The sequence below is a fragment of the Muntiacus reevesi genome, chromosome 7 (genome assembly GCF_963930625.1).
Source record: "Muntiacus reevesi chromosome 7, mMunRee1.1, whole genome shotgun sequence".
NCBI lineage: Eukaryota > Metazoa > Chordata > Mammalia > Artiodactyla > Cervidae > Muntiacus > Muntiacus reevesi.
In genome coordinates, this window is record NC_089255.1 from 324,337 (window position 1) to 349,882 (window position 25,546).

Consider the following 25,546-nt stretch of genomic DNA (forward strand, 5'->3'; position numbering starts at 1 on the left):
CTTACAGAAAGCCCACCAATGATGAGCAATCTAACATTTGCAGTCTCAGTTGTCAACTGTGCCAATTTCATGAAAATCATATTATCATAGTTGGATCCAGGCTAACCACAGAGAGCTCTTTCTCTATCCATAATTACATAATTAGATTATTTTTATCTTAAAGCTTACTTTAAGTAACATTTTCTCTATGGTATATTATTAAAGAATCATGCCTTCTTGAAGTCTCTTTGTAAGCCAAGAAACCCACATGTTACACATTATAGGGGGAAAAAAATAGCTTTCATGTGATTTCTGCCCAGCTTTGAATCAAGGTTCAGGAACTGTATTACAGTCTGCCAGTGACATTTTGGGAATGAAGAGAATACAGTTGCAGAGCAAACTTTACTAAAATAATTGATGAGACAAGATATTGGATGTTAAAAAAATGCTATTACTCTTAGTGCCAAACCTATCTTTCTCAAGAGTTAGACTTGGACATTTGAGATAAGATTTTAAAACTATGTTCTCTATATAGAAAGTGCATCTGCTATCGTAGGCTGAGGGGAGGAGGCAGTCTTGATCTGCAATAAGTCTATTTTGTTTTAATGTTTGGTTATTAATATATACAATATCGTTCATCCTCATTCTCAGTTTTATATAAGCCAAAGAGAGTGTAAATTCATCAATACTACACAAACCAGGCATACAGAGTTTGGTAACTGACTGTGAATTCTGGTAAATTGCTTATATTTCTCTAGAAATCTTGGTTTGCAGATCTCATGCTTGATACGCTAGAAATGTGTGACAAAGATATTGCTCAAGATAAGGACACAAAGCCTAGGGAAATAGAAATATGTGAGATGATAACCCCACTCAACCAAATAGACAATGTTAGTTAAGTAGTGAATGTTTTTATTTCATTTATTTTATTTTCTATAGATTTATAAATGAAAAAAAGATGAGCTTAAGAAAGAAGGCTGCTCTGAATCAAATATGGAAGACTGTCCATTTCAAGTCTTAGCTGAATCTGAGTCTGAAATTGCTTATCAACTTTTTTTTTTAATTACAGAATGCTGCCTTATGCAGATGTGCAGTGAATCCTTGAACAGGAGAGTTATTTGTCCTCCCAGTCTTCCCTGTATCAAAACCCATTGACAACACAACTAAAAGTAAGTTATTAAACTTGTCCTTAATTCTGCCTATAGTGATACAGCTCTTTGAGATTTCTCACAAAGCTTTTCTCCAGGTTGGGATTCTACTCTGAGGAATTATAAACTGGAGTAAATTTCAGTTTCCTATATCTAAAGTTTAAGATCACTGTCGCATCTTTGTTGTATCCTGTGATGCACTGCATCACTGATACATCATTGGATATCTTCCCAACTGTATTAGAAACTCATGGTTTCCTTCTACCTTTAGTAAATTTTCTTTCACTGGCTTTGTTATTTTTCCATGATGCTGAAATTTGAGCATGGATATTTGAGTACACTATAAAGCATCCAGGGCAAACTGGGTTTGGTTATGTCACAACCCACTCCAATGTTTTTGCCTGCAGAATTCTATGGACACAGGAGCCTGCCAGGCTACAGTCCATGGGAACGCAAAGAGTGGGACATGACTGAGCAACTAACACTTTCATTTTTCAACCCAAGAAGGTCTGTGGGTTCATGATGCAAATTCGCCTATCTCCATTCTAACAATATAGACCTATGTATCGATCATTAAAAAATAGTTCTCATCACTGAACTAAAATTATTAAAGACAATATGTATCCACTTTTAGATAGTTTACTACGCATTAGGGGGAAGTGTTGATTTAATGACACTTCTCCTCAGTTGTCTTGTATATTGTTGTTGTTGTCATTTAATCTCTCAGTTGTGTCCAACTCTTAGCGACCCAATGGACGTTAGCCCACCAGGCTCCTCTCTACATGAGATTTCCCAGACAAGAATACTGGAGTGGGTTGCCATTTCCTTCTCCATGGAACCTTCCTGACCCAGGGATCAAATCTCCATCGCCTGCATTGGCAGGTGGATTCTTTACCACTGAGCCACGAGGAAGCCCTGTTTTGTATATGATAACTGAAAAGGGAGAAAGACAGGACACTGAAAGATGAACTCCCCAGGTTGGTAGGTGCCCAGTATGCTACTGCTGATCGGTGGAGCTATATCTCCAAAAAGAATGAAGGGATGCAGCCAAAGCAAAAACAACACCCAGTTGTGGATGGGACTGGTGATGAAAGAAAGGTCTGAGGCTGTAAGAGCAATATTGTATAGGAACCTGGAATGTTAGGTCCATGAATCAAGGCAAGTTGGAAGTGGTGAAACAGGAGATGGCAAGAGTGAACATCAATACTTCAGGAATCAGTGAGCTAAAATGGACTGGAATGGGTGAATTTAACTCAGGTGACCATTAAATCTACTCCCGTGGGCCAGAATCCCTTAGAAGAGTGATAATCTCTAAGAGCAGAGGCACATGATGTGGTTGTACCAACATTACAGCTTAATGATTGGAAGGACAGCACAGGGATGGGGATCCCAAGTGGAGCCAGGTAATCAGGGTAAAGGAAGCAGAGATAAAAGCTCTGGAAGGCTGAAGTGGAATGAACAGTGAATGTGGGGCAGAATATGAGAGTGGAGGGGGCTGCATAATGAGAAAGTTCTGGAAAATTGCAGAAGGGTCACCTTGAGTCTTTGGTTAAGTACTGATCTACACAAACATTAGGGGAAACTCTGAAATTAGAGAAAGAACCTGGGAAAGGCCAGGAGTGACAAGTTTTTTGAGTTCACATAAGATGGAAGTAATTTCTGTTCTTGAAGTCAAAGTGGAAAGACCTCATGATACATCAGGTCTTAGCAGTGAAAGCAAGTGAAAGTAAGTTAGCCTTAAAATTCTCTGTGTGTGCCTGCTTCATCGCTTCAGTCGTGTCCAGCTCTTTGCAACCCTATGGACTGTAGCCTACCAGTCCATGGGATTCTGCAGACAAGAATACTGGAGTGGGTTGCCATGCCCTCCTCCAGGGGATGATCTTCCCAACCCAGGGATCAATCTTAGGTCTCCCCCATTGCAAGCAGTTCTTTACTGCCTGAGCTACCAGGGAAGCCACTTTCCTTTTTAACCTTTTTTAACATGTTTAAAAAGTTAAAAAGAAAGTTTTGAAAAATTAATATGACCCACATGTAACCTAACTGTCTGCCTGGTGAAAATACAGTGCTCTTTAAAGGTATATATATAAAAAAAAAAGTCCTTTATTGTACAATATGAAATACACAGTGTCCAGCATCTAGTCAAAAATTACTAGGCAATCAAAGGAACAGAAAAATACAGATTTTAATCAGGAGAAATATAATTTGATAGAAATAAATGCAGAAATAGCACATAAAGGAATTAACAAATGAAGAGTTTGGAAAGCTGGGACAACTTCCAGTTTATGGTCTACAGTATAGAAATCTTAGAAATTTCACTTCATTTTCAGAAAAAGAAAAAGATGAACAAAGTAAAAATCAGCAATCATTTTTAGATATATGATATACATCAGAGAATTGAAGGTCACAGGGCAAACTACTGCCCCAACTGGAGACAGATTCATATACTGCAAGTCAAAGTGTTTTCTTCACTAGGAGCAAAAGTCTAAGAGCAGAAGTCTGTTAGAAATACTTAAACAGCAACTGCTGAATTGTTGGAAGTTCTGTTTGGATAAGCTTGAATGTTAAGAGACTCCAGGCAGGCCAGTCATACAAGTTGTCTCATGCTTATGAGAGTTTTACCCCCAATAGTCCCACTAGCTTTTGAGGATGAACATTAGAGAGAGATGTCCTCATGATTCCCACAGTGTGAGAAGAATGCAGCATTCTGAAATATTCCAAAAGCATCCTATTATCCTTAACAAAGAATACCCTCTAAAGTTACTATTTTACCAAAATCTGACTGACTTGTATTTTAATAAAGCCTATCTGACTTAGGAGAAGGGAAATATCAAACTCCAGCCCCATTTTACCTTTGATGTGGGGAAAGGGAAATAACCAACTTCAGAAACACCTCTTCATTTCTGTGTCACCCAAGGTGAGAAAACTAGAAAAATAGCAAATTAAATCCAAAGTAAGAACAAACGAATAATAAAAAATTAGGGTAGAAATCAGTGAAATTTAAAACAGAAATCAATAAAGGTGGCAAAACCAAAAGCTAGCTCTTGGAAAGTATCAACGAAGTTGATGAACCTCTAGTCAAATTAACTAAGAAAAATAGTGACCAGTGGTTGCCAGGGATTAGGGTGCTGGGAGTGAGGGATGAGCAGGTGGCACAAAGGCCTGGGAAGCTATCTGTATGTTACACTGTAATGGTGGAGACCTGACATTATGCACTTGTCAAAACCCATAGAAATATACACACAAAGAATGAAGGCTACTGAATGAAGGCTACTGTAATCTGTACACTTTAGCTAATGATAATGTGTATGTATAGGCTTATCAATTGCAAAAAATTTGCCACACTACTCTGAGATACTAAACATGGGGAAAACTGTCTAGTTTAGGGGAAATTGAGTATACATTGGAATTTTTGTACTTTCTGCTCACTTTTTTCTAGAAACTTACTGACTCTATATAGTGTGCTAATTTAAAAGGTAGCTGAAATAAACATTAGAACTTCTCTATAAAGGATATAAAAGAAAACCTGAACATGATGAGATCTTAGACACAATAATCATAATGAAGTTGTAAACAAAATTCAGATAGATTTTCTAGAGATTAAAAGTACAACATATACTTAAAAAAATACACTGAATGTTATTATAAGTATATAAGTCACAGGCAACCTCATTACATTTAAAGGCATGCTAATGAAAAGTATGTTAAAAAGTCATAGAAAAAGATGAAAATAAATTTCACTATTAGAGGGATATTATCAAGTATTATAACACATTAGTAACTGGAGTCCTAGAAGAAGAAAAAATAATGAGGCAGGAAAGAAATGTGATGAAATAGTCATGAAAAGTTTATAAATTTGATGACTGACAGACACATAAATTCAATAATTTAAATAATAACAAAAGCACAATGGTGGTAATGAAACCAACACTAAGGTTTATAATAAAATCACTGAAAACCAGAGACACTAAGAAAATCTTAAAAGAAGGTAGAGAAAAAAGACACATGACAAAGAGAAAAATATACATCAAAATGAAAGCAGACTTCAGAAACTATAAAACCAGAAGACAGTGGCATAAGATCTTTAAGATGCTAAATGAAAAATATTTCTTGACCTAGAATTATTGCATGTATCACAATATTCTTCAAACTTACAGGCAAAAATATGTTTCAGACCAAAAAAAAACTTGTGAGAATTAAGAAGATTCATACTAAAAGTAATACTTAAGGAAAATATTCAAACAGAAGTTAATTGGTACCAAACGTATATTTGAATCTGCAAAAAGAGTGAGAGTGCTGGAAATGGTAAATATTTGAATGCTGTTCAGTTGCTAAGTCATGTCTGACTCTGCAACCCCATGGTCTGCAGCCTGGCAGGCTCCTCTGTCGATGGAGATTCTCCAGGCAAGAATACTGGAGAGGGTTACCATTTCCTTCTCCAAAATATTTAAATAAACATTCAAATATTTAAAGAAGATATATGTTCTCACTTTAAAAAATTTCTGTAGCAGATCATTTCCTTGTCATTATTAACAAATATACTTGACATTTATTATTAAGAAGTAATAATGCATGGTTTCGTTTATAGAATTAGCAGAAATAAAACATATGACAACAATACAACCAAAGAGGAAAAGTGAATATGGAGTTACACTCTTATAAGATTTTTATACTGTATTTGAAGTGATAATAACATAATCTTAATTTAGACTGTGATAAGTTAAAGATGAATATGGTAAACTCTAAAGCGATTACTAATAAGAAAAAGGAACAAGGTGAGCTAACTAAGAGTAAAGATACAATAGAATCATATAATTAATCTCATAACATCATTAATATAAAAATGCAGAAATATTTGATAAGAGAAAGATGAGATGGAACAAATAGAAAATAGCTTTAACTTCAGTCTTATTGATAGCCACACTGAATATATTGTGTCATCCAATGCCAAAGTCACATTTAGGTATTAGGGACATATATGTTTAGGCCAAATTGAAATGTGGTATGAGTATAAAACATGCATTGGCTATCAAAAACTTAGTATGAGTTAATCTAATGTAAAATAGTCAGTAATATATTTTTACATTGATTGTTTAAATGAGAATATTTTTGGATATATTTGAATAAATAAAGCAAAGTATTGAAAGAGTATTTTAACCCTTTTTGGTGTGTCTACTAAATTTTTTAAAAATTACATAAATGTGACTAATATTTGTGGCTCACATTTTATTTTCATTGGATAGCACTGGCCCAAATACCCCAATTAAAAGTCAATATTGTCAGATTGGATGAAAACCAAAACCTATATATACATGTTGTCTACAGGAAACCCACTTTAACTATTAAAATATAAATGCTAAAGAATGGAAAAAGTTATAATATGAAAACACTACTTAGATGAAAGCTGGAGTGCTCATATTGTATCAAACCAAGTTGACCTCAGAACAAGGAAAAATGCCAGGACCAAGAGAGACGTTATATATTAATAAAGAGGCCAATTTATCAAGAAGCTATAATAATTCTAAATTCAGTAAGAGAAGTTTGAAATATGTGAATAAAAAATAACAGCAGACTGACATCTTAAGAAATGCTAAATCAAGCTAAAATGATTCATTCAGGCTGAAGAAATGATACCAAATCCAAATTGGATCCTCAGAAAGAAATGGTAAAAATAAGGGTAAATGGAAAACTGTATTTCTCTTTATATACTTTTACAGTAAAAAATGGAGTTCATTGAATTTATCATCTGTTTAGGCTCATTTATATATGTAGTTGTACTGTGTCTACAATTTACATGAAGTGGTCCAATTTTAACTCTATGTTGGTTAGGAAAAAACTAAATATGTGCACTGTAATCCATCAAGTTAAGAAAAAAAGAAAGGGAAAAAACTATAGTTATTAAGAAAGTAGGTAAAATAAAATTTTTTACGTATTCAAAAATCAGAAACAAATGAGAAAAGGGGGAACAGAGTAACAAAAAAAGGGGGATAAATGAAAAAACTGCATGGCAGATCTAAATTGAATCATATCAATAATTATATTAAACACTAAGAAACTAAACACCCAAATTAAAAACTGTCCAAATGAATAAAAGACCCAACAATAAGTCATATAACAGATACAGTTTAAGTAATAATACATAGAAAAGTGCTGCAATTCTAAGATAAGCACAGCCCTGTTAATAAGAGATTTACTTAGTAAATGGCTAATGAGGAGAAATATATTTAGCACGCCAAGAGTAAGAAAAGAAGGCTGTAGTGGCAGTGTTAATAATAGATAAAACTGACCTTAACACAAATTGTATTCCTAAAAATAGAGATTTCACAATGATAACTCATTTCATTAGGAAGACAAAATTATCATAACTATGTGCTTAAGAATAAAGTTTAAAAATATGAAGCAAAAATGAACAGGATTAAAGAAACAGATAATTGGAAAAATAAAGATTTTGATAGAGACTTTCTCCTCTTTAAGAAATTGATAGAGAAACTAGACTTTAAGCAATCAAAATCAATTCACCTTCAAAGAAGATAAAGTATCAAATAATTCAATATATATACATGGAGATATGTATATAAAAGCAAAAATAAAAATTTAATCCTTAAAAAGTTTTGGCTCTCTACATTTTATGCTTCATATCAGAAGATAAAACAATGTCTTTTATATAAAACAATGAGAACTAGGTTTACTTTCTTTTATTCTGATGTCTTTGTAAAAAGTTATTTTCTATTTTGATTAACCTTGAAAACAAACATTCAGCTATCAGGGCAAACAATGGCAAATATATGACATTTTATTAAGCCCTGTTCTAAACTAAGTCAACACCACCTTTGCTTCACCTTCTTACTTAGAAGTTAATGGCAAAAAAGTCAACGGCTAAAACTGACAGTAGTTTTTGAAAATGAAAATTATCAGAAAGCATCTCAAACTCAAAATCTTTCGGGCATGGGAAATATAATTTTGCTTTATTTATTTATTTATTTTTTTTCAGGTTAAACAACAATTTGTAACCAAAACTTTAATCCCAAGGATTCTCACAAAACATATTACAAATGACAGCATGAAAAAAGAATCTTGCACAGTAACTCAGTTCAGCTCTACAATGTACCCTTAAACTGGCAGGACATTTGTTATCTTGAGTATCTCAGATTTCCAAATAAAGAATGTTACAAAGAGCTATGTATTCATATACAGCAATCACAGAAGGAACTTACAACCTAAAGCAAAGGTAAACTAACTTCCTTCAAACTTCTTAGATTCTACACCAACTGGACAACCTTTTTGTCCAGTGTGAAGACTAGTGGGATTTTTAAACCTCTAATCTAGTTTAAGGGTGAAGCTTTAATTTTTCCAGCTGGTTTTTGAGTTCACAGCAGTTTTTAAAAACTGCTTAACTACAGCTGCATACCATATCCCAGCTATGTTGAAAAAAATCTTCCAATTTTTGCCAGTTTTTATTTCCATAATGTTAAACATTGACTTTAGCTGGGCAGGAGTTAAGAGATTTATTATCAGCCTATGCAAGACTAAAATTCAAAGCAAATTAAATTTTGCTTAAGGGAACATTGTAAAGTAACAATTCTTGATATTACATGCCCCATATGATCCATTTCAAACCATAGAGAATTACACCTTTGTGTCACTGTTCCAACAGACAAACAAATGTGAACAGCTAAAACATTTTAAAAATGCACCAAGCTTATGAAGTCTCAAACAAAACTTGAATTTTCTGTACATACTCCTGTCAAATGAAGTTATTTCCTGTACACCACTCCTCTTGCAAACTTGTCTTCTATTTCCTTTCATTTGACCTAGATCGGCTACGAGACCTAGAGAAAGATCGGGAAGGCTTGTGATTTCTCTCCCGGGACAGTGATCTCTCTCTTCTCCTATCTCTAGAAAGGGACCTGCTCCGGCTGCGGGAGAAGCTTCTCCGTCTTGGAGATCTGCGTCGAGGTGGAGGACTCCTCCTCCGATAATCATCTCGAGGGCGACGACCCCAAGAAGGAGGTGGGCCACGATTACGACTTCTCTTTTCACCATTCGATAGTTCCACTCTTACTCGGCAGCCACACAGTGTTCTCCCATCTAGCTCTCGAACAGCATCAGCTGCATCTCGGGGATCTTCAAATTCAACAAAAGCAAAGCCGGGAGGGTTTCTAGCAACCCACACACTTCGGAGTGGTCCATAATAGCCAAAAGCTCGTTCCAATTCAGTCTTGTTACCATTGTTTCCAAGATTACCTACATAAACTTTACAGTCCAATGGACAGGAATCACGATGCATTTCGAGATCTTGGGTTAGAAATGCGGAGGTCCAAATCCACAGAACCTAGGCTAGGTCTTCTCAGTCCCCTCCCGCCCAGCGTTCCCGGATGCTCTCGCACACCCGGCGTCCACGAAATGGCCTATAATTTTGCTTTATGTCTCATAGTCTATGAGAATGTTTGCTTTTTACTGTTAAGTCTAGGATGTATCTAGTGGTTGCAATGCACCATAAGCTTTTTATATGGAAAACATGCTTCTTATACAGTGGTCAGTATGGTATGACATTTGAGTAGGCACAAAGTGAAAAAAAGATTTTTCTGAAAAACATCATCAACCCCTCACAAGACCAAAGATTGGCATAGTGGTGGAAGCAACCTGTGTTGTTCATTAGGTCTGACACCAATTTTGTATTAATCTGATTTCTTTTTCTCTTAGCCATGTGAGTGATATGCATGTGCCCCCTCCCTCACCTGATAGCTCAGTTGGCAAAGAATCTGCCTGCAATGCAGGAGACCTGGGTTCAATCCCTGGGTTGGGAAGATAAGATCCCCTGGGGAAGGGAAAGGCTACCCACTCCAGCAGTCCATGGTGGGCCACAGAGAATCGAACAGGGCTGAGCGACTTTCACTTTCTCCCTTACAACAATTTCCCCCTCCTTTTACAACTGGCACTTTTGGTTGGTGATATGTGTAGAGTTTTCCTGTTGCTGGTCCCAAATCTGGCATTATTTCTGACAGTCATTTTCTTTGGATAAAATCCAAATATTTTAGAAGATTGAAGTAAATTAATTGTGTTATCTATTTCAATAAAAGAGCCACCACAGCCAAGCCAACATAAACAGGCTATAACAGTGATGGCCAATTTAAAGGTTCATTAACAAATACCAGTAGTAGCACTATAATTTCCAACCTTTTATCACTCAAATATGAAACTACAGGCATTGAAGACACCAGAGAGAAAACTATGTCACACCACAGACTGTCGATCAGTTTTTTACTTATCATTATAAACTTCCAAAATGTAAGTTAAGTTCTCGCTGTCTTGCTAATTTTCAGATTTAATTGTGCCCCCAAAATGATGACAGTGTTTTAGTTGTTCTTTTTTGTGCTTCCTTTCCCATTTGTCTCCTCTGGCAAACACTTACTTTCTGATCATTTACCCTTCTTAACGAATCTCCTTGTTTAATTGTTTAAAATGATCTATATAGTTTTAAGTGAGTTTGGAGCCTCAATGTTTACTTCACTTGTTCACAGTGTGATGGCAGAAAGATGTAGAGGAAACAAAAATGACAGTGGTACCCTAGAATTGAGGTATGGTTTCTGCTCTCTCTTCTGGGCAGAAAAGAAGTCACAGTCACAGGTAAGTTGAACTCCACCTTACAAAAACACCTGGTTGTAACTTGTGTACAAGAAAAAGCTAAAAGTCAAAGTGACAAATTGGGAAAAACTATTCACAAAACCCTGTAGATTAATAATATTTATTATTCATCTGCTACAAATTTGTGAATGTTTTGCCTAGTTTTAATAATAACATTAATCATTTCTCTGCAAAAGACTTTTAACCTTTCAAGTGGCAATTTTAAAACTCTTAAGAAATGAAAATTGATTAAAATTTATAAAAAATTATAGAGGAAGAAATCTAAACATAAAGATAGGAATGACTTTTCACTCTTATCTGTGCCTTCATTTGTAATAATAGTACAATAAAAGAGCACACAGTTTTCACTCATCCTCTTAGTAATGAAAATTGAGGAATAGTGTTGGGTACTGTTGAGGGTGGATGAGACAGGAAAAGTAAGTGCGGATGGTGCTCAGGGCCGATGGGACATTTATGCACTCTCTCCTTTGACATTCAGCTGCAGGGAACTAGACATTGTAAAATTCAGTGAGATAGTCACGTTTATGAACTAATTGTTTGAAGTACAAATAAGTATAATATTTTTGATATGTATTTGGTATGTGCTGTGATAATTTTAAAAGTGAATCAACTCTGATATTCTAGTGTGAGGAAACAATCACATGTTTAGACAAAAACTTAACTACTAAGTTGATTCATAACATAATACCATATAGTAATGGAAAGTCAGATATAATCTAGATAGCCAAAAGCATGGCTTAAAAGAACCTGACAATCTTTATGATGACATGTCATGCAAACAGTGAAAGAGAATATCAGGCAATATTTATTAACACGAGAAAACATCTATATTGTGTTGGTTGTTAAAATCAGAGGCAAAATTGTTTATAATATAAGCACGATCTTGTCAAAAGATATGTATAATGTCATTACATACATATTCATGTAATTATATAAAATTATATAAAAATTTAGTTTTATATATTCATATTTAAGGTCAAAAGGAAATGATGGTCTCTATCATCACTTATATTCGTCCACTCAAACTGTTAAAACACCATAGACTGGGTGGATTAAACAACAGAAATATATTTCTCACAGTTCTGGAGGCTGGAAGTCTGAGCTGAGGGTACTGGAAGGGTAGGTGTCTGGTGAGAAGTCTCTCTGGACTGCAGATGGCTACTTTCTCACTGTGTCTTCACATGGAGGAAAGAGAGAGCTCTTCTTATAAGGACACTAATTCCACCATGAGGGTCTTACCCCATCCCCCATGATCTCATCCTAACCTAATTCCCTGCCTATGTCCATACATTCAGATATCATCACCATGGGATTTAGGACTTTAATGTATAAATTTAGGGGATACACATACAGTGTAACTGAACACTTCACAGATGACTTATAATTTCTTCTTAAACAAAGCAATTAATCATATTCCATAGATTCTAAATAGGTTAATTTTTATATTAAACAGTATTAAAAACAGTTGAAACATTAAAATTCTAAATGGCAGGATGATGAATCTGGTTTCATTGTATGCTTCTGAGCATTTCACAAAGCTTCCCTTGATCACTTCTCTCATATTCAGTAACTTTTTGAGATCAGAATGACAATCATTAGGCATCCTATTTCTTAGTTATGCACATTAGTATTTCAAATAAGAGTCATAATTTAATCAGGGTGCATAGTTGCTACTAGGGCAAAATTGGGAAAGGAATAGTTTTAGATTCCTAATGTTTTACACACTATAGCAGTCCTGCTGTGTTTCCAGTAAAATACCTTGGAACATAGTCCATGACAAAAACAGATCAGGCTTTTCCTTCAAACATTAATTACTCAAGTACGAAAGTGCCAGTGAGGAAATAGTGCCAACTACAGGGATCACATGGGGGCAAGAATGAGCCTGCCGGGAACCCCTTCTTAAAACTTTACAGCCCAGTTCTATTTTTCCTAATGTATGGCAAACAAAACCATGAAGAAAAAGAGTAAGGAAGAAAGAGTAGGAGAGGAAGGAAGCAAAGAAGGAAGAAGATGAGAAAGGAAGACAGGGAAGGGAAGAAGGAAAGACAGCAGGAAGGAGAGAAAAGAGGAAACAAGTGATACGAGGTTTGGCCCGCAATCCAAAAGTTAATCCTGTTAGGGGAAGAACTATATAAGCCAAATTTCACTGGTTGAAATTTTCACTTAATTCGTTACAAAATTGTATGAGAAGATGCTTTGGACTTACTTAGCTTTCTGGTTTGTTTTTGTTGGCTTAATAAACATACTTTGGAAAGAGAATGTACATTTGGAGCCCTGATATACCTCTACCCTCCCCAGGATACTCTACCCACTCCTGCCTCTAAGGAGGCAGAAGCCTTTGGTGCTGAAGCGCTGGCAGCACACTCGGGGCAGACAGTATCCTTAAAGACCACAGCCTGCTGGAAAGCAGAGTTGCTGCAAAAAGCAAGCTCCTAGTAGCTATCTCAAAACACTTTTCTTCTTTTTCTCCCTATTTTGGTCACCCTGGGAAACACTTTAAAAAAAAAAAATCAACTCTATTGAAATGTAATTTACATAAAATAAATATTACTCTTTTAAGTGTATAGCTTGGTGAATTTTGACAGATGTAATTATCCAGGTAGCTCCTGGAACAAACAAGATGTTATTTCCTTCACTCCAAAACTTTCCCTTATACCCCTTCCCAGTTATCTTTCCTATCTCCAACACCATTCTGTTACTCTGAATTAGATTTGTCTCTTAGGAACTTTCATATAAATAGACTGGACTGTTTTGTGCTTAGCGTTTTGTAGTTAGAAAGTTTTTGAGATTCATTCATACTGTTGGACATATCACTAGTTTATTCCTCTATATTGTAGTAGATATAGTTTTACCGCTCTTTCCTGTATAGTCGATACATTTTCTATTTTTTGTCTAGTCTTACTGCTCAAGGCCTTTAGTCAAATAAGTGATAAGAACATCCTTGCCTTATCTCCAATTTCAGGGGGAAATCATTAATTCTTTCAGCACTAAATGCTTGGCACAGGGTTTTTAGACATGCTCTTTATTAGGCTGAGGAACTTACTTTCTATTTTTAGCTAGATAATTTTAACATATTGAGTGTTTAAGTGTTTTAATTTTTTCTTACATCTGTTGAACTGATCATATAATTTTTCTGTTCAAATAATGAATAAGGTGAACAAAATTGATTTTTATGAGCTATTATTCAACCTTGCAATTCTATTAGAAACTCCAGTTGCTCATTTTACATATTCTCAAGCTCAATTTGTTATTATGTTTTAAGGGAGTTTTGATCTATGTTTATAAAGAATATTAGTCTGCAGTTTGATTGCTTATAAATGTCTTTGTCTTGGTTTAACAGAGTAATACTGGCCCTGTAACATCAGTTAGGAAGTGTTTCTTTCACTTCTATTTTCCAAAACATTTTGTTTGGGATTATTGCTCTACTTCCTTAAAGTTGAGCAGAACTCATCAGAGAAATTATGTAGTCTAGAATTTTATTTGTAGGGAACTTTTAAAGTAAAATTCAAATATTCTTAGTAGTTAAAAACTAGGGTTTTACAAAGAATTTGGCATGTCATCTAGTCTGCCAAATGTACTTGCCTAAAGATTTCATAACATCCCTATTATCAGATTAATGTCTGTAGGTTCTGTAGTTATATTCTTTCTGTTTCATTCCTGATAGCTAAAATCTGTGACTTTTCCATTTTCTTCTTGATAAATCTAGCCAGACATTTTTCAGATTCATTTTTTTCCTTCAAATTACCGATTTATGTTTCTGTTAATTTTCTCTATGATCTGAGCCACCAAGGATGCTCTTATCTTTTAAAATGTTCTTCCTTATACTTAATTTGGGTTTACTTTATGCTTCATTTTTTAGCTTCTTAAGGTAGAACCTTAATCTATTATCTTAAGATAATAGATTCTATATGTTCAATATAAGAATATTAAATCTATACATTTTCCCGTAAGAAATATTTTAGCTGCACCACACAATTTTTATTATATTTTCATTTTCTAAAACTATTTTCCAATTTCCCTTGTGCTTTTCTTTTTCCTTTGACTCATGGGTTATTCTGCAACACTTTGCATCCTGCCAAATGATAGAGTATTCTTCTATATATCCTACTAATGTCCTTTTTCTGGTCCATAATATAAATTAGGTTCTCTCATTTCATTTAGTTGTCATGTCACCATGTCTTCTGACAGTTCCTTAGTCTTATTCAGACATTTGAAAAATGAAAAAAAAAAAAAAAAGAGTACCAAAATTGGGCAGGTCATTTATTTTTGTAGAATATCTCTCAACTTTAATTCTTCTGGCGTTTTCTCACAATTACATTAAAATTAAATATTTTTTTGGTAAAAAAACACCACAGAATGGATGTTATGACCTGCTCAGCGCATCATATAAGAAACTCCATGTCTTTGATGTATCTTGTGACGAGTAGCATTCAATGTGATCACGTGGCTAAGGCGGCACCTCCACTGTAAGTGTGCCATTTCATAATGACGCGTATTGTGGGAGATGCTTCACACTGTTCAGACAGCTTCTCAATGTGCCTGTGTCACACTGATTTTAATATTTCTCAAAGGTTCTGCCTTGTGATGATTATTACTGAAAATGAATGATTTTCTATTTTCTTTACTCCTTCTATATTCAGTGATGAAAGTTTTACTGTAAGAAAGAGCTGGCCCTTGTGATTCTTCCCCTTTTTTGTTGACATATTCAATTATTTATATTAGTATGGACTCGTGGATATCTTATCTTCTTCTCGAGGTTATAAATCTAACTATCTTTATTATTTTACAGCTCAAAATTTCCCAGATTTGGCTATGAGAGCTCCTTCGGGTTGGGTTTTGTGTCTTCTTCAAAAATCTCCATCATCATTCTGGGAGCACTTTCTTACTTTCTGGCATCAAAATATCCCCGACTCATCTTACATTTTCCTTGCCCGATCCTGATGCCAAATGTTTCTCCAAGGATCTTGACTCCTCTAATTAGGAACAATATTCTCATTGTTACTTCAGTGGTATTGCTTCTAGGCCCTTTTGCTGGAGGAGGTAGGAAATATATATATATATCAACTCATACACTCATATACATCTATGTTTCTACATTTATCTACTTGTCTGAGTACTAAAAACATACCATATGCTTTTCCCCCTAGTCTAACACTACAGCATTCATTCTGGCCTTCCCTTTTCCCTCATTTGTATCAATAACTATTTTCTGAGAGTAGACGCCCAGGCTTTCATTATCCACCATATATTTACTTTTTGCTCAATCCTAGCACACACACAAAGTAATTTCATATCTACAAACTCATAACCTTGTGAAAAGCACATTTACAAACTGGAGTCTAATATTGTTCACACAGTTCTTTTTTGTCTTTAGCCTTACAGATACAGTCAATTTGTGTGTGTGTTTAAGACTTCTTTGGCTGGTTTTTTCTGCCCCAGTCTAATCAATGTGATTATATTTATCATTTTGTAATAGAGTCAAGTTTGTTACCTTTTGAATTTTATTTTGTATATACCGTATTCTGACAGGTTTTAATCGCTTGAGACTATGGGAAACATTATCACCATTCTAAGAGTCATAGCTCAAAATATACTCAACAAAGTGTCATTTCTTCCTCTTCTGTCATGTTTCATTTCCAGCTGGGCTCTGAGGGTGAACTGTCTCAAAGGTTTCAAAATTACATTTCCTGCGTATTAATATCTTTTGCACAGAAGATCATGCATACATATTTCTTAAATCCTATTTTTTCTTATTGTATACTAAGGAGAGTCTTTTGCACTTTGTTTTTTATTGCTTGCTAGTTTATTATGTTCAATATCAAAATAGTTAAATATTGGTATAAGAGCTCCAATAACATCCTTTTTCCTGAGTTCCCAGAGAAAACCCTTCTCGTTTCTGAATTTGTTTCAGTTGTCTGATTTACTCCTGATTGTGGCTCATGTTGTCTTGCTTCTTGCCATGCTCAGTACTTTTATGTTGGAGTCATGTCTGCACTGTTGTTTTCCTTGAAAGAGTCTGTCCTTTCATCTGGCAGCAGTTTAAGCTACTAGCAGATCTGCTTGATCTCTTTAAGGCCTCTTGTTAAGCTTTGTTATGGTTGGCCTAGAGTAGGCTTCACTCCAGATAGAGTTTAGCTCTAGTAGTAATGCATGACCCAGTGGATTATCACCAGGGACCCTCAGTGGCCTGATCAAATGTCTTTCTACTTTCTCTGATCTCTGGGATTGTTCAGCTTACAAGTTACGGACTATCCTTTGTTCAGCCTCACGAACTTGAACTCTATACATAGACTGATTAGTTCTCAGCAAAAATGCAAGAGTACCCCGAGCACGTTTCTGAAGCTTTTTCCCCTTGTACTTCTTTGTCTGCAACTTTGCTGTGCAATCTCAGCATGCTCCTCCATGGTTTCTGTATCCTCAACTCAGCAAGACCTGGAGGATTTGCTTGGACTCCCTCTTCCAGTGCCCATGATTCAATAACGCAGCCAAGCAGAACATGGGTCCTCATGTGCTAATCTTGTTTCCTTTCTCTCAAGGTTCCCTGTTTCTTCTGTCCATTGTACAATGACTGAAAACAATCGATGCCTATATCTTGTTCAGCTAAGTTTTTACCTCACTAAAGCAACTTTGGTTTCTGTTTTTACATCAGGCTTGAAGGCTGAAGTTTGCCCTTTCTGAGTCAGTGATAATCAGATTATAAGCAGCACCCACTAGCCAGCATGCCACCTTTGTGCATCGTGGGATTAGTTGTCCATTCTTTAAGATGCTTAGTCACCATTCACTAATTGTGACAATAAATAGTATGCCAGTCTCTGAGGACTGTGATATGAACAGTGCTTCTGTGGCCGTGAGATGTATAACCTAAACCTGCACAAGTAATGAATTTTGACTCTGAAAGGATTCTAGAAAGAGAGAAGAATTACTGATACCACATCCTGAGAATGTATTATGGAATTCTACTTGCAGAATAAAATGGGCACTGTGATCTTATGTTTTTGTTAGAGGCTATGATGACTTGAAAGAATTCTTAAAACAGATTAGAAATATTTTGACTACTAAAAGAAATAGGTATATAGGTCAAGAAATAAGACAAGCTAATAAATATAAACTTTGAGAGGAACGTTGTGAAAAACCAGTCAAATGGTTGGATGCTGGAAACTAAACTGCAGGGTGTGATGCAATGAAGACATTAGGGATTCCCAGGATGTATATAATTATACACACACACACAAACACACACACACACATTATAGGTGTATATATGTGTGTGTGTGTGTGTGTGTGTGTATACACCTGTATACACACAAAGATTATGTATATTATGTGTGTGCCTACAGAATCACACATAATAGTTAGTCCTTGAGTCATTTTTATTTATGAGAAATCAGTTTAAGTAAGCAACAGAAAGACTGCCTTAACTGGGAACAAAAGGGAAAAATTAGATCTGAAACTGTGGACAACCTGTCTCTCTTGATGCTCACTTGTTGACAAGTGAACTATGGGATTGAGACCTTTTTTAAAACCACTAGCAGATTAAATAATTCTCTGTCCTTAGCATCTTCTTGATTTACTGCCTAGGCATTTATATTATGGAAGTTCTCTAACTTCATCCACTAGTTTATTGACCCATCTAATAGCCATTATGATATATAGTGCCATGACAAATAAGACAAATAAAATGTGACCTTTGTCTTTGAGGGATAGACAAAAGAAAAGTCATTTCAATGGAAGTGATAGCTTTCCAAAATGAACCGCATATGGAAGATGAAATTTTAAGGCGTATTAGTTGTGTAGAAGCATCCTCCCAAATCATTATAATCTACAGACCTCTCTCACTGCATATATGTCTCCATGCGACTACATGTATATATTTATATGCTCATTTAGAGCACAGTGTTTGTGAATCCTTGTAAATAATTAACATAAGGTGTATTAAAGTTTTTGCTTCAAATCATATATTCTCTAGCATCAAAGGTAGATATTTATTGCTCTGACAAATATAATTTCAGTAATTAATGTGTTTCATGTAACACTGTCATATCCATCAGGCTGTATTTGGTGAGAATAATGCAGTTGCAATTGCATGAGAGCTTATATCATCTACTGCTATCTTTTGGGCTTCCCTGGTGGTTCAGAAAGTAAAGAATCTACCTGCAGTGTGGGAGATCCAGATTGGATCTCTGGGTCAGAAAGATCGCAAAGAAAGGAATGGCTACCCACTTGCTAGTAGTAAAGAAACTGCCTGCCAATGCAGATGTTTAAGAGACACAGGTTCGATCCGTGTGTCAGGTAGATCCCCTGAAGAAGGGAATGGCAATCCACTCCAGTATTCTTGCCTAGAGAATCCCATGGACAGAGGAGCCTGGTGGGCTACAGTATGGGGGATCACAAAGAGTCAGACATGACTGAAGCAGCTTACCAAGCATGCATACTGCTGGTTTTTGCAATGGAACTCAGTGAGCTTGCTACATTTCCAGTGAAATTTAGCAGACAGGTTGCTAAGCTGAATGAGGAGCATTAACATCTAGTGCATTTGTATGGAAATACAAAAAACCTCGAATAGCCAAAGTAATCTTGAGAAAGAAGAATGGAACTGGAGGAATCAACCTGCCTGACTTCAGACTCTACTACAAAGCCACAGTCATCAAGACAGTATGGTACTGGCACAAAGACAGAAATATAGATCAATGGAACAGAATAGAAAGCCCAGAGATAAATCCACGATCCTATGGACACCTTATCTTTGACAAAGAAGGCAAGGATATACAATGGAAAAAAGACAACCTCTTTAACAAGTGGTGCTGGGAAAACTGGTCAACCACTTGTAAAAGAATGAAACTAAAACACTTTCTAACACCATACACAAAAATAAACTCAAAATGGATTAAAGATCTAAATATAAGACCAGAAACTATAAAACTCCTAGAGGAGAACACAGGCAAAACCCTCTCCGACATAAATCTCAGCAAGATCCTCTATGACCCACCTCCCCGAATATTGGAAATAAAAGCAAAACTAAACAAATGGCACCTAATGAAACTTAAAACCTTCTGCACTACAAAGGAAACTATAAGTAAGGTGAAAAGACAGCCCTCAGATTGGGAGAAAATAATAGCAAATGAAGAAACAGATAAAGGATTAATCTCAAAAATATACAAGCAACTCCTGAAGCTCAATTCCAGAAAAATAAATGACCCAATCATAAAATGGGCCAAAGAACTAAACAGACATTTTTCCAAAGAAGACATACAGATGGCTAACAAACACATGAAAAGATGCTCAACATCACTCATTATCAGAGAAATGCAAATCAAAACCACAATGAGGTACCATTACACGCCAGTCAGGATGGCTGCTATCCAAAAGTCTACAAGCAATAAATGCTGGAGAGGGTGTGGAGAAAAGGGAACCCTCTTACACTGTTGGTGGGAATGCAAACTAGTACAGCCACTATGGAAAACAGTGTGGGGATTTCTTAAAAAACTGGAAATAGAACTGTCATATGACCCAGCAATCCCACTTCTGGGCTTACACACTGAAGAAACCAGATCTGAAAGAGACACGTGCACCCCAATGTTCATCGCAGCACTGTTTATAATAGCCAGGACATGGAAGCAACCTAGATGCCCATCAGCAGATGAATGGATAAGGAAGCTGTGGTACATATACACCATGGAATATTACTCAGCCATTAAAAAGAATTCATTTGAATCAGTTCTAATGAGATGGATGAAACTGGAGCCCATTATACAGAGTGAAGTAAGCCAGGAAGATAAAGAACATTACAGTATACTAACACATATATACGGAATTTAGAAAGATGGTAACGATGGCCCTATATGCAAAACAGAAAAAGAGACACAGAAGTACAAAACAGACTTTTGAACTCTGTGGGAGAAGGTGAGGGTGGGATGTTTCGAAAGAACAGCATGTATATTATCTATGGTGAAACAGATCACCAGCCCAGGTGGGATGCATGAGTCAAGTGCTCGGGCCTGGTGCACTGGGAGGACCCAGAGGAGTCAGGTGGAGAGGGAGGTGGGAGGGGGAATCGGGATGGGGAATACGTGTAACTCTATGGCTGATTCGTGTCAACGTATGACAAAACCCACTGAAATGTTGTGAAGTAATTACCCTCCAACTAATAAAAAAAATAGATTAAAAAAAAAAAGATCCAGTGCAATACCTGATCCTAAGGATTTCCAAATGGATCACACCCATGGTCCCAGTGAGCAGCCAAACTGATGTCCTACTAGAAAAGATGAGACAGTACTTAACACTGAGAAATAGAAAGATAGATCTTGTGGCATATAATCAGTGGGGAAATCTTAGAGCTGTGTTAAAATATAATTTACTAAAAGGATAGTTTGCCCATTGTATTAGCTCTATTGTTGCTGGAACAAATTACTACAATCTTAGTGTCTTAAAACAACCACTGTATTACCTTACAGTTCTAAAGTTCAGACATCTGAAATAGTCTTGTGTGGTTAAAACCAAAGTCTCTACAGGCCTTTCTGAAGACTCTAGGGAAGTGTTTAGTTCCTTGCCTTTTCCAGTTTTCAGAGGCTTCCTCGGCTCAAGGTCTCTTTCTAATTTCAAAGTCAGCAATCTCATCATTCTGACCTTGGCTTTGGTTGTCATATTTTCTTCTCCTCCTGTTCTCTTCCCCTTATGCCTGTTTCACTTATAAGGACCTTTGGAATTACACCAGAGGCCACCTGGATAATCTTCCCATCTCAGTGACATCTGCAAAGTTTCTCCTGCCATGAAGGTATCATAGTCTCAGGGCAGGACTTAGTCCATATACTTCTTTAGGGGGCCATGATTATGACTACCACACCCAGACTGTCATTTTTTTTTTTTAATTTCACCATGTTATTAATTTTGGTAGGTTATATTAGTTAGCTGATAATATTAAAAAAGTAATTCTGAGTTGCTGACTTAAATTAGGCATAGGAAACAATTTGATATTCAAGGTAAATTTAACTAAGTGTAGAAAATCTCTTTGAGATGATACAATACCTTTTCGTGTTGAATCTGTTACTAGAAATGCCTGGAAGCAAGGAGGCCTTGCATATTTAAAATATTTGATTTATATTTCTGTAAAAGAAGATGTCCAGTGTCTGCAAACCAGCTTGCTCTCTCTGTACTCCTGGTGCTTGTCTATCCGTTGGTTATTGCTGAGCATGGATACCACAGAGTACTTGGTCAAAACCTCCTTGTTGCTCTATTAGAGAACTTAATTGATTCTGCGTTATACTGGTGGCTGAGCAGAGAATCAAGTTTTCTGAGGACACATATTTTGGCTCTGAGAGTAGATTTTGGGGGAAAACAAACAAACAAAAAGCCTAAGCTGCATCCTATCTGCTAAATACCTCCCAGGCATCAGAAAATGTACTTGTCAGTAGCCATTATACCTAACTGCAAGGGGGAATACTTAAGGCAAATAGTCTAGGGACCTGGTTTCTGTTGCGAATATTTTTTGCAAAATTCCTATTTACCCTGGACCCTCCCTTACCTCTTACAAGCAGTCCCTCAGAGCTGAGAGGCTGTCTTCTGGGTTTACATCCTCAGAAATTCCTTCAAATAAAACATAATTCTAAAACAAACAAACAAAGAAACAAAACAGCCTGTGTGTTTTTCCTTTGCTGAAGCATTCCTGCCAGGGCAGTGTCCTCTTCTGACTTTGAACAGAAACCGAGTCCCTTGAATCTCTGTTACCAGGGGTCTTATTTCTCTTCCTCTGCATCCCTCAGCACTGACTTGGAAGTTAGAGAAGGAAATGTGTGTTGTGTGCTGTGCAGAGATCCTCACATCGTTGGATGGGATGAGACTTAGTGGTAGTGGGTGTTAGCTATATTGGGCACATGTTATTGACAACTGACTCTTATTTCCTGTTAATTATTATCTTATGGTGTCGTCTCATTAAGTAGCAGGATGATCGGATTTTGAATAAAGGAGATAACCATGCTTTAATTTTGTTTTCGGGGGGGAATCCTAAAATTTGATTATATTATTATAAAATTTTATTATATTAAATAATTTACATGGATACATTTATTTAAATCTTCACCAGTTATTGAAAATCTGCTTACTCCAGGAGTCCCTGTGCTTATTAATATGTGATTAATATATGATTCAACCATTTAATAAATACTGCTTATTTATATTTTTATAGGGTCTAGAAGAGGCATCTTGTGAATGAAGAGAATAAAAATACATTTTGAAAATGATAAATACCCTAGATAATTTTTAAATTTTGTCTTCTGCTTCATATCAGCAGAGATAATAAAGTAGTTTGGTAGCAGTGAGTTAAGTGGTTATATATTTACTCCTTGGAAGGAAAGTTATAACCAACCTAGACAGCATATTAAAAAGCAGAGACATTACTTTGTCAACAAAGGTCCGTCTAGTCAAGGCTATGGTTTTCCCAGTAGTCATATATGGATGTGAGAGTTGGACTACAAAGAAAGCTGAGTACAGAAGAATTGATGTTTTTGAACTATGGTGTTGGAGAAGACTCTTGAGAGTCCCTTGGACTGCAAGGAGATCCAACCAGTCCATCCTGAAGGAGATCAGTTCTGGGTGTTCATTGCAAGGACTGATGTTGAAGCTGAAACTCCAATACTTTGGCCACCTGATGCGAAGAACTGACTCATTGGAAAAGACCCTGGTCCTGGGAAAGATTGAGGGCAGGAGGAGAAGGGGACGACAGAGGATGAGATGGTTGGATGGCATCACTGACTCAATGGACATGAGTTTGGGTAATCTCCGGGAGATGGTGATGGACAGGGCGGCCTGGTGTGCTGTGGTTCATGGGGTCACACAGAGTCAGACACAACTGAGAGACTGAAATGAAAGATAACTTCATGTAAAAAATTGGAAATTTCTGAAAATTAATTATCTTGTTAACTTTATTGTTGGTTTCAAAGGTAGCTTTAAAGATGTTAAGAATATAATGAAATGTTCAAGTGTCCTGTCTGTATGATGTGCACCCATCAGATGTTGAATTTGATGAGCATCTCCCAAGAAATATCTCCAATGAGTGGAGCCCAGATTATAATCCCTGGAACCTCTGATTATGTTTACATGCATGGAAACGGGATTTTGCAGATTCAGTTAGGTCAAGGACATTTAGATGAGGAGATTATCATAGATTATCCAGGGAGAGTCAGTATACTCACAAGTGTCCTTACAAATGGAAGGAATCAGAAGAGAGTCAGAGGGAAGGATGACTGTGGAGGAAAGCTTGAAGTGATGTGGTGTAGTCAGTCAATCAGTTCAGTCGCTCAGTCGTGTCCGACTCTGCGACCGCATGAATCGCAGCACACCGAGCCTCCCTGTCCATCATCAACTCCTGGAGTTTACACAAACTCATGTCCATCGAGTCGATGACTCCATCCAGCCATTTCATCTTCTGTCGTCCCCTTCTCCCCCTGCCCCCAATCCCTCCCAGCATCAGGGTCTTTGCCAGTGAGTCAACTCTTCGCATGAGGTGGCCAAAGTATTGGACTTTCAGCTTCAGCATCAATCCTTCCAATGAGCACCCAGGACTGCTCTCCTTTAGGATGGACTGGTTGGATTTCCTTGCAGTCCAAGGGACTCTCAAGAGTCTTCTCCAACACCACAGCTCAAAAGCAGCAATTCTTCTGCTCTCAGCTTTCTTATAGTCCAACTCTCACCTCCATACATGACTACTGGAAAAAACATAGCCTTGACTAGACGGACCTTTGTTGGCAAAGTAATATCTCTGCTTTTTAATATGCTGTCTAGGTTGGTCATAACTTTCCTTCCAAGGAGTAAGTGTCTTTCAATTTCATGGCTGCAATCACCATCTGCAGTGAATTTGGAGCCCCCAAAAATAAAGTCTGTCACTGTTTCCACTGTTTCCCCATCTATTTCCCACGAAGTGCTGCGACCAGATGCCATGATCTCAGTTTTCTGAATGTTGAGCTTTAAGCCAACTTTTTCACTCTCCTCTTTCACTTTCATCAAGAGGCTCTTTAGTTCTTCACTTTCTGCCATAAGGGTGGTGTTATCTGCATATCTGACGTTATTGGTATTTCTCCCGGCAACGTTGATTCCAGCTTGTGCTTCTTCCAGCCCAGCGTTTCTCATGATGTACTCTGCATATAAGTTAAATAAGCAGGGTGACAATATACAGCCTTGAGATACTCCTTTTCCTATTTGGAACCAGTCTGTTGTTCCATGTCCAGTTCTAACTGTTGCTTCCTGACATGCATATAGGTTTCTCAAGAGGCAGGTCAGGTGGTCTGGTATTTCCATCTCTTTCAGAATTTTCCACAGTTTATTGTGATCCACACAGTCAAAGGCTTTGGCATAGTCAATAAAGCAGAAATAGATGTTTTTCTGGAACTCTCTTGCTTTTTCAGTGATCCAGCAGATGTTGGCAATTTGATCTCTGGTTCCTCTGCCTTTTCTAAAATCAGCTTGAACATCTGGAAGTTCACGGTTCATGTACTGCTGAAGCCTGGCTTGGAGAATTTTGAGCATAATGATGTGGTTTAAGAAGGGCTCAATTTTCTTTTGCTCATTTAAAGATGTAGAAAGGGGCCATGTGCCAAGGAATGTGGGCAGTCTCTAAAATCTGGAAAAGGCAAGGGAATGGATTACCCTCTATAGAGTCCAGAAAAAAAATGTAGTCTTTTGGACACTTCTGTTTAATCTCATAAGGGACTTTTGACTCCTGACCTTAAGAATTATAAGATATTAATTTTGCATTAGGCCACTAAGTTTGTAGGGATTTGTTATAGCAG

At 36.6% G+C, this 25,546-nt stretch overlaps 1 protein-coding gene and 1 long non-coding RNA gene across 2 annotated transcripts in view; one reads left to right on the forward strand and one right to left on the reverse strand.

Annotated features, from left to right (window-relative positions):
• Positions 1 to 1,041: 1,041 nt before the first annotated feature.
• The window catches only part of LOC136172200 (uncharacterized), a 38,019-nt gene continuing 13,514 nt past the window's right edge, over positions 1,042 to 25,546 (forward strand). The window contains exons 1-2 of the long non-coding RNA XR_010663973.1: positions 1,042 to 1,148; positions 10,646 to 10,751. This is a non-coding gene — a long non-coding RNA (uncharacterized lncRNA). The remainder of the gene's footprint in view (positions 1,149 to 10,645; positions 10,752 to 25,546) is intronic.
• On the reverse strand, positions 8,126 to 9,522 carry LOC136171644 (serine/arginine-rich splicing factor 3). The gene has a single exon (XM_065940468.1). It carries the CDS (start codon positions 9,409 to 9,411, stop codon positions 8,917 to 8,919), a length of 495 nt encoding a protein of 164 aa, XP_065796540.1. The 5' UTR covers positions 9,412 to 9,522; the 3' UTR covers positions 8,126 to 8,916.

Coding starts and splice junctions, on each gene's coding strand:
- LOC136171644 (XM_065940468.1), bottom strand. CDS start 9,411: ATGCATCGTGATTCCTGTCCATTGGACTGTAAAGTTTATGTAGGTAAT.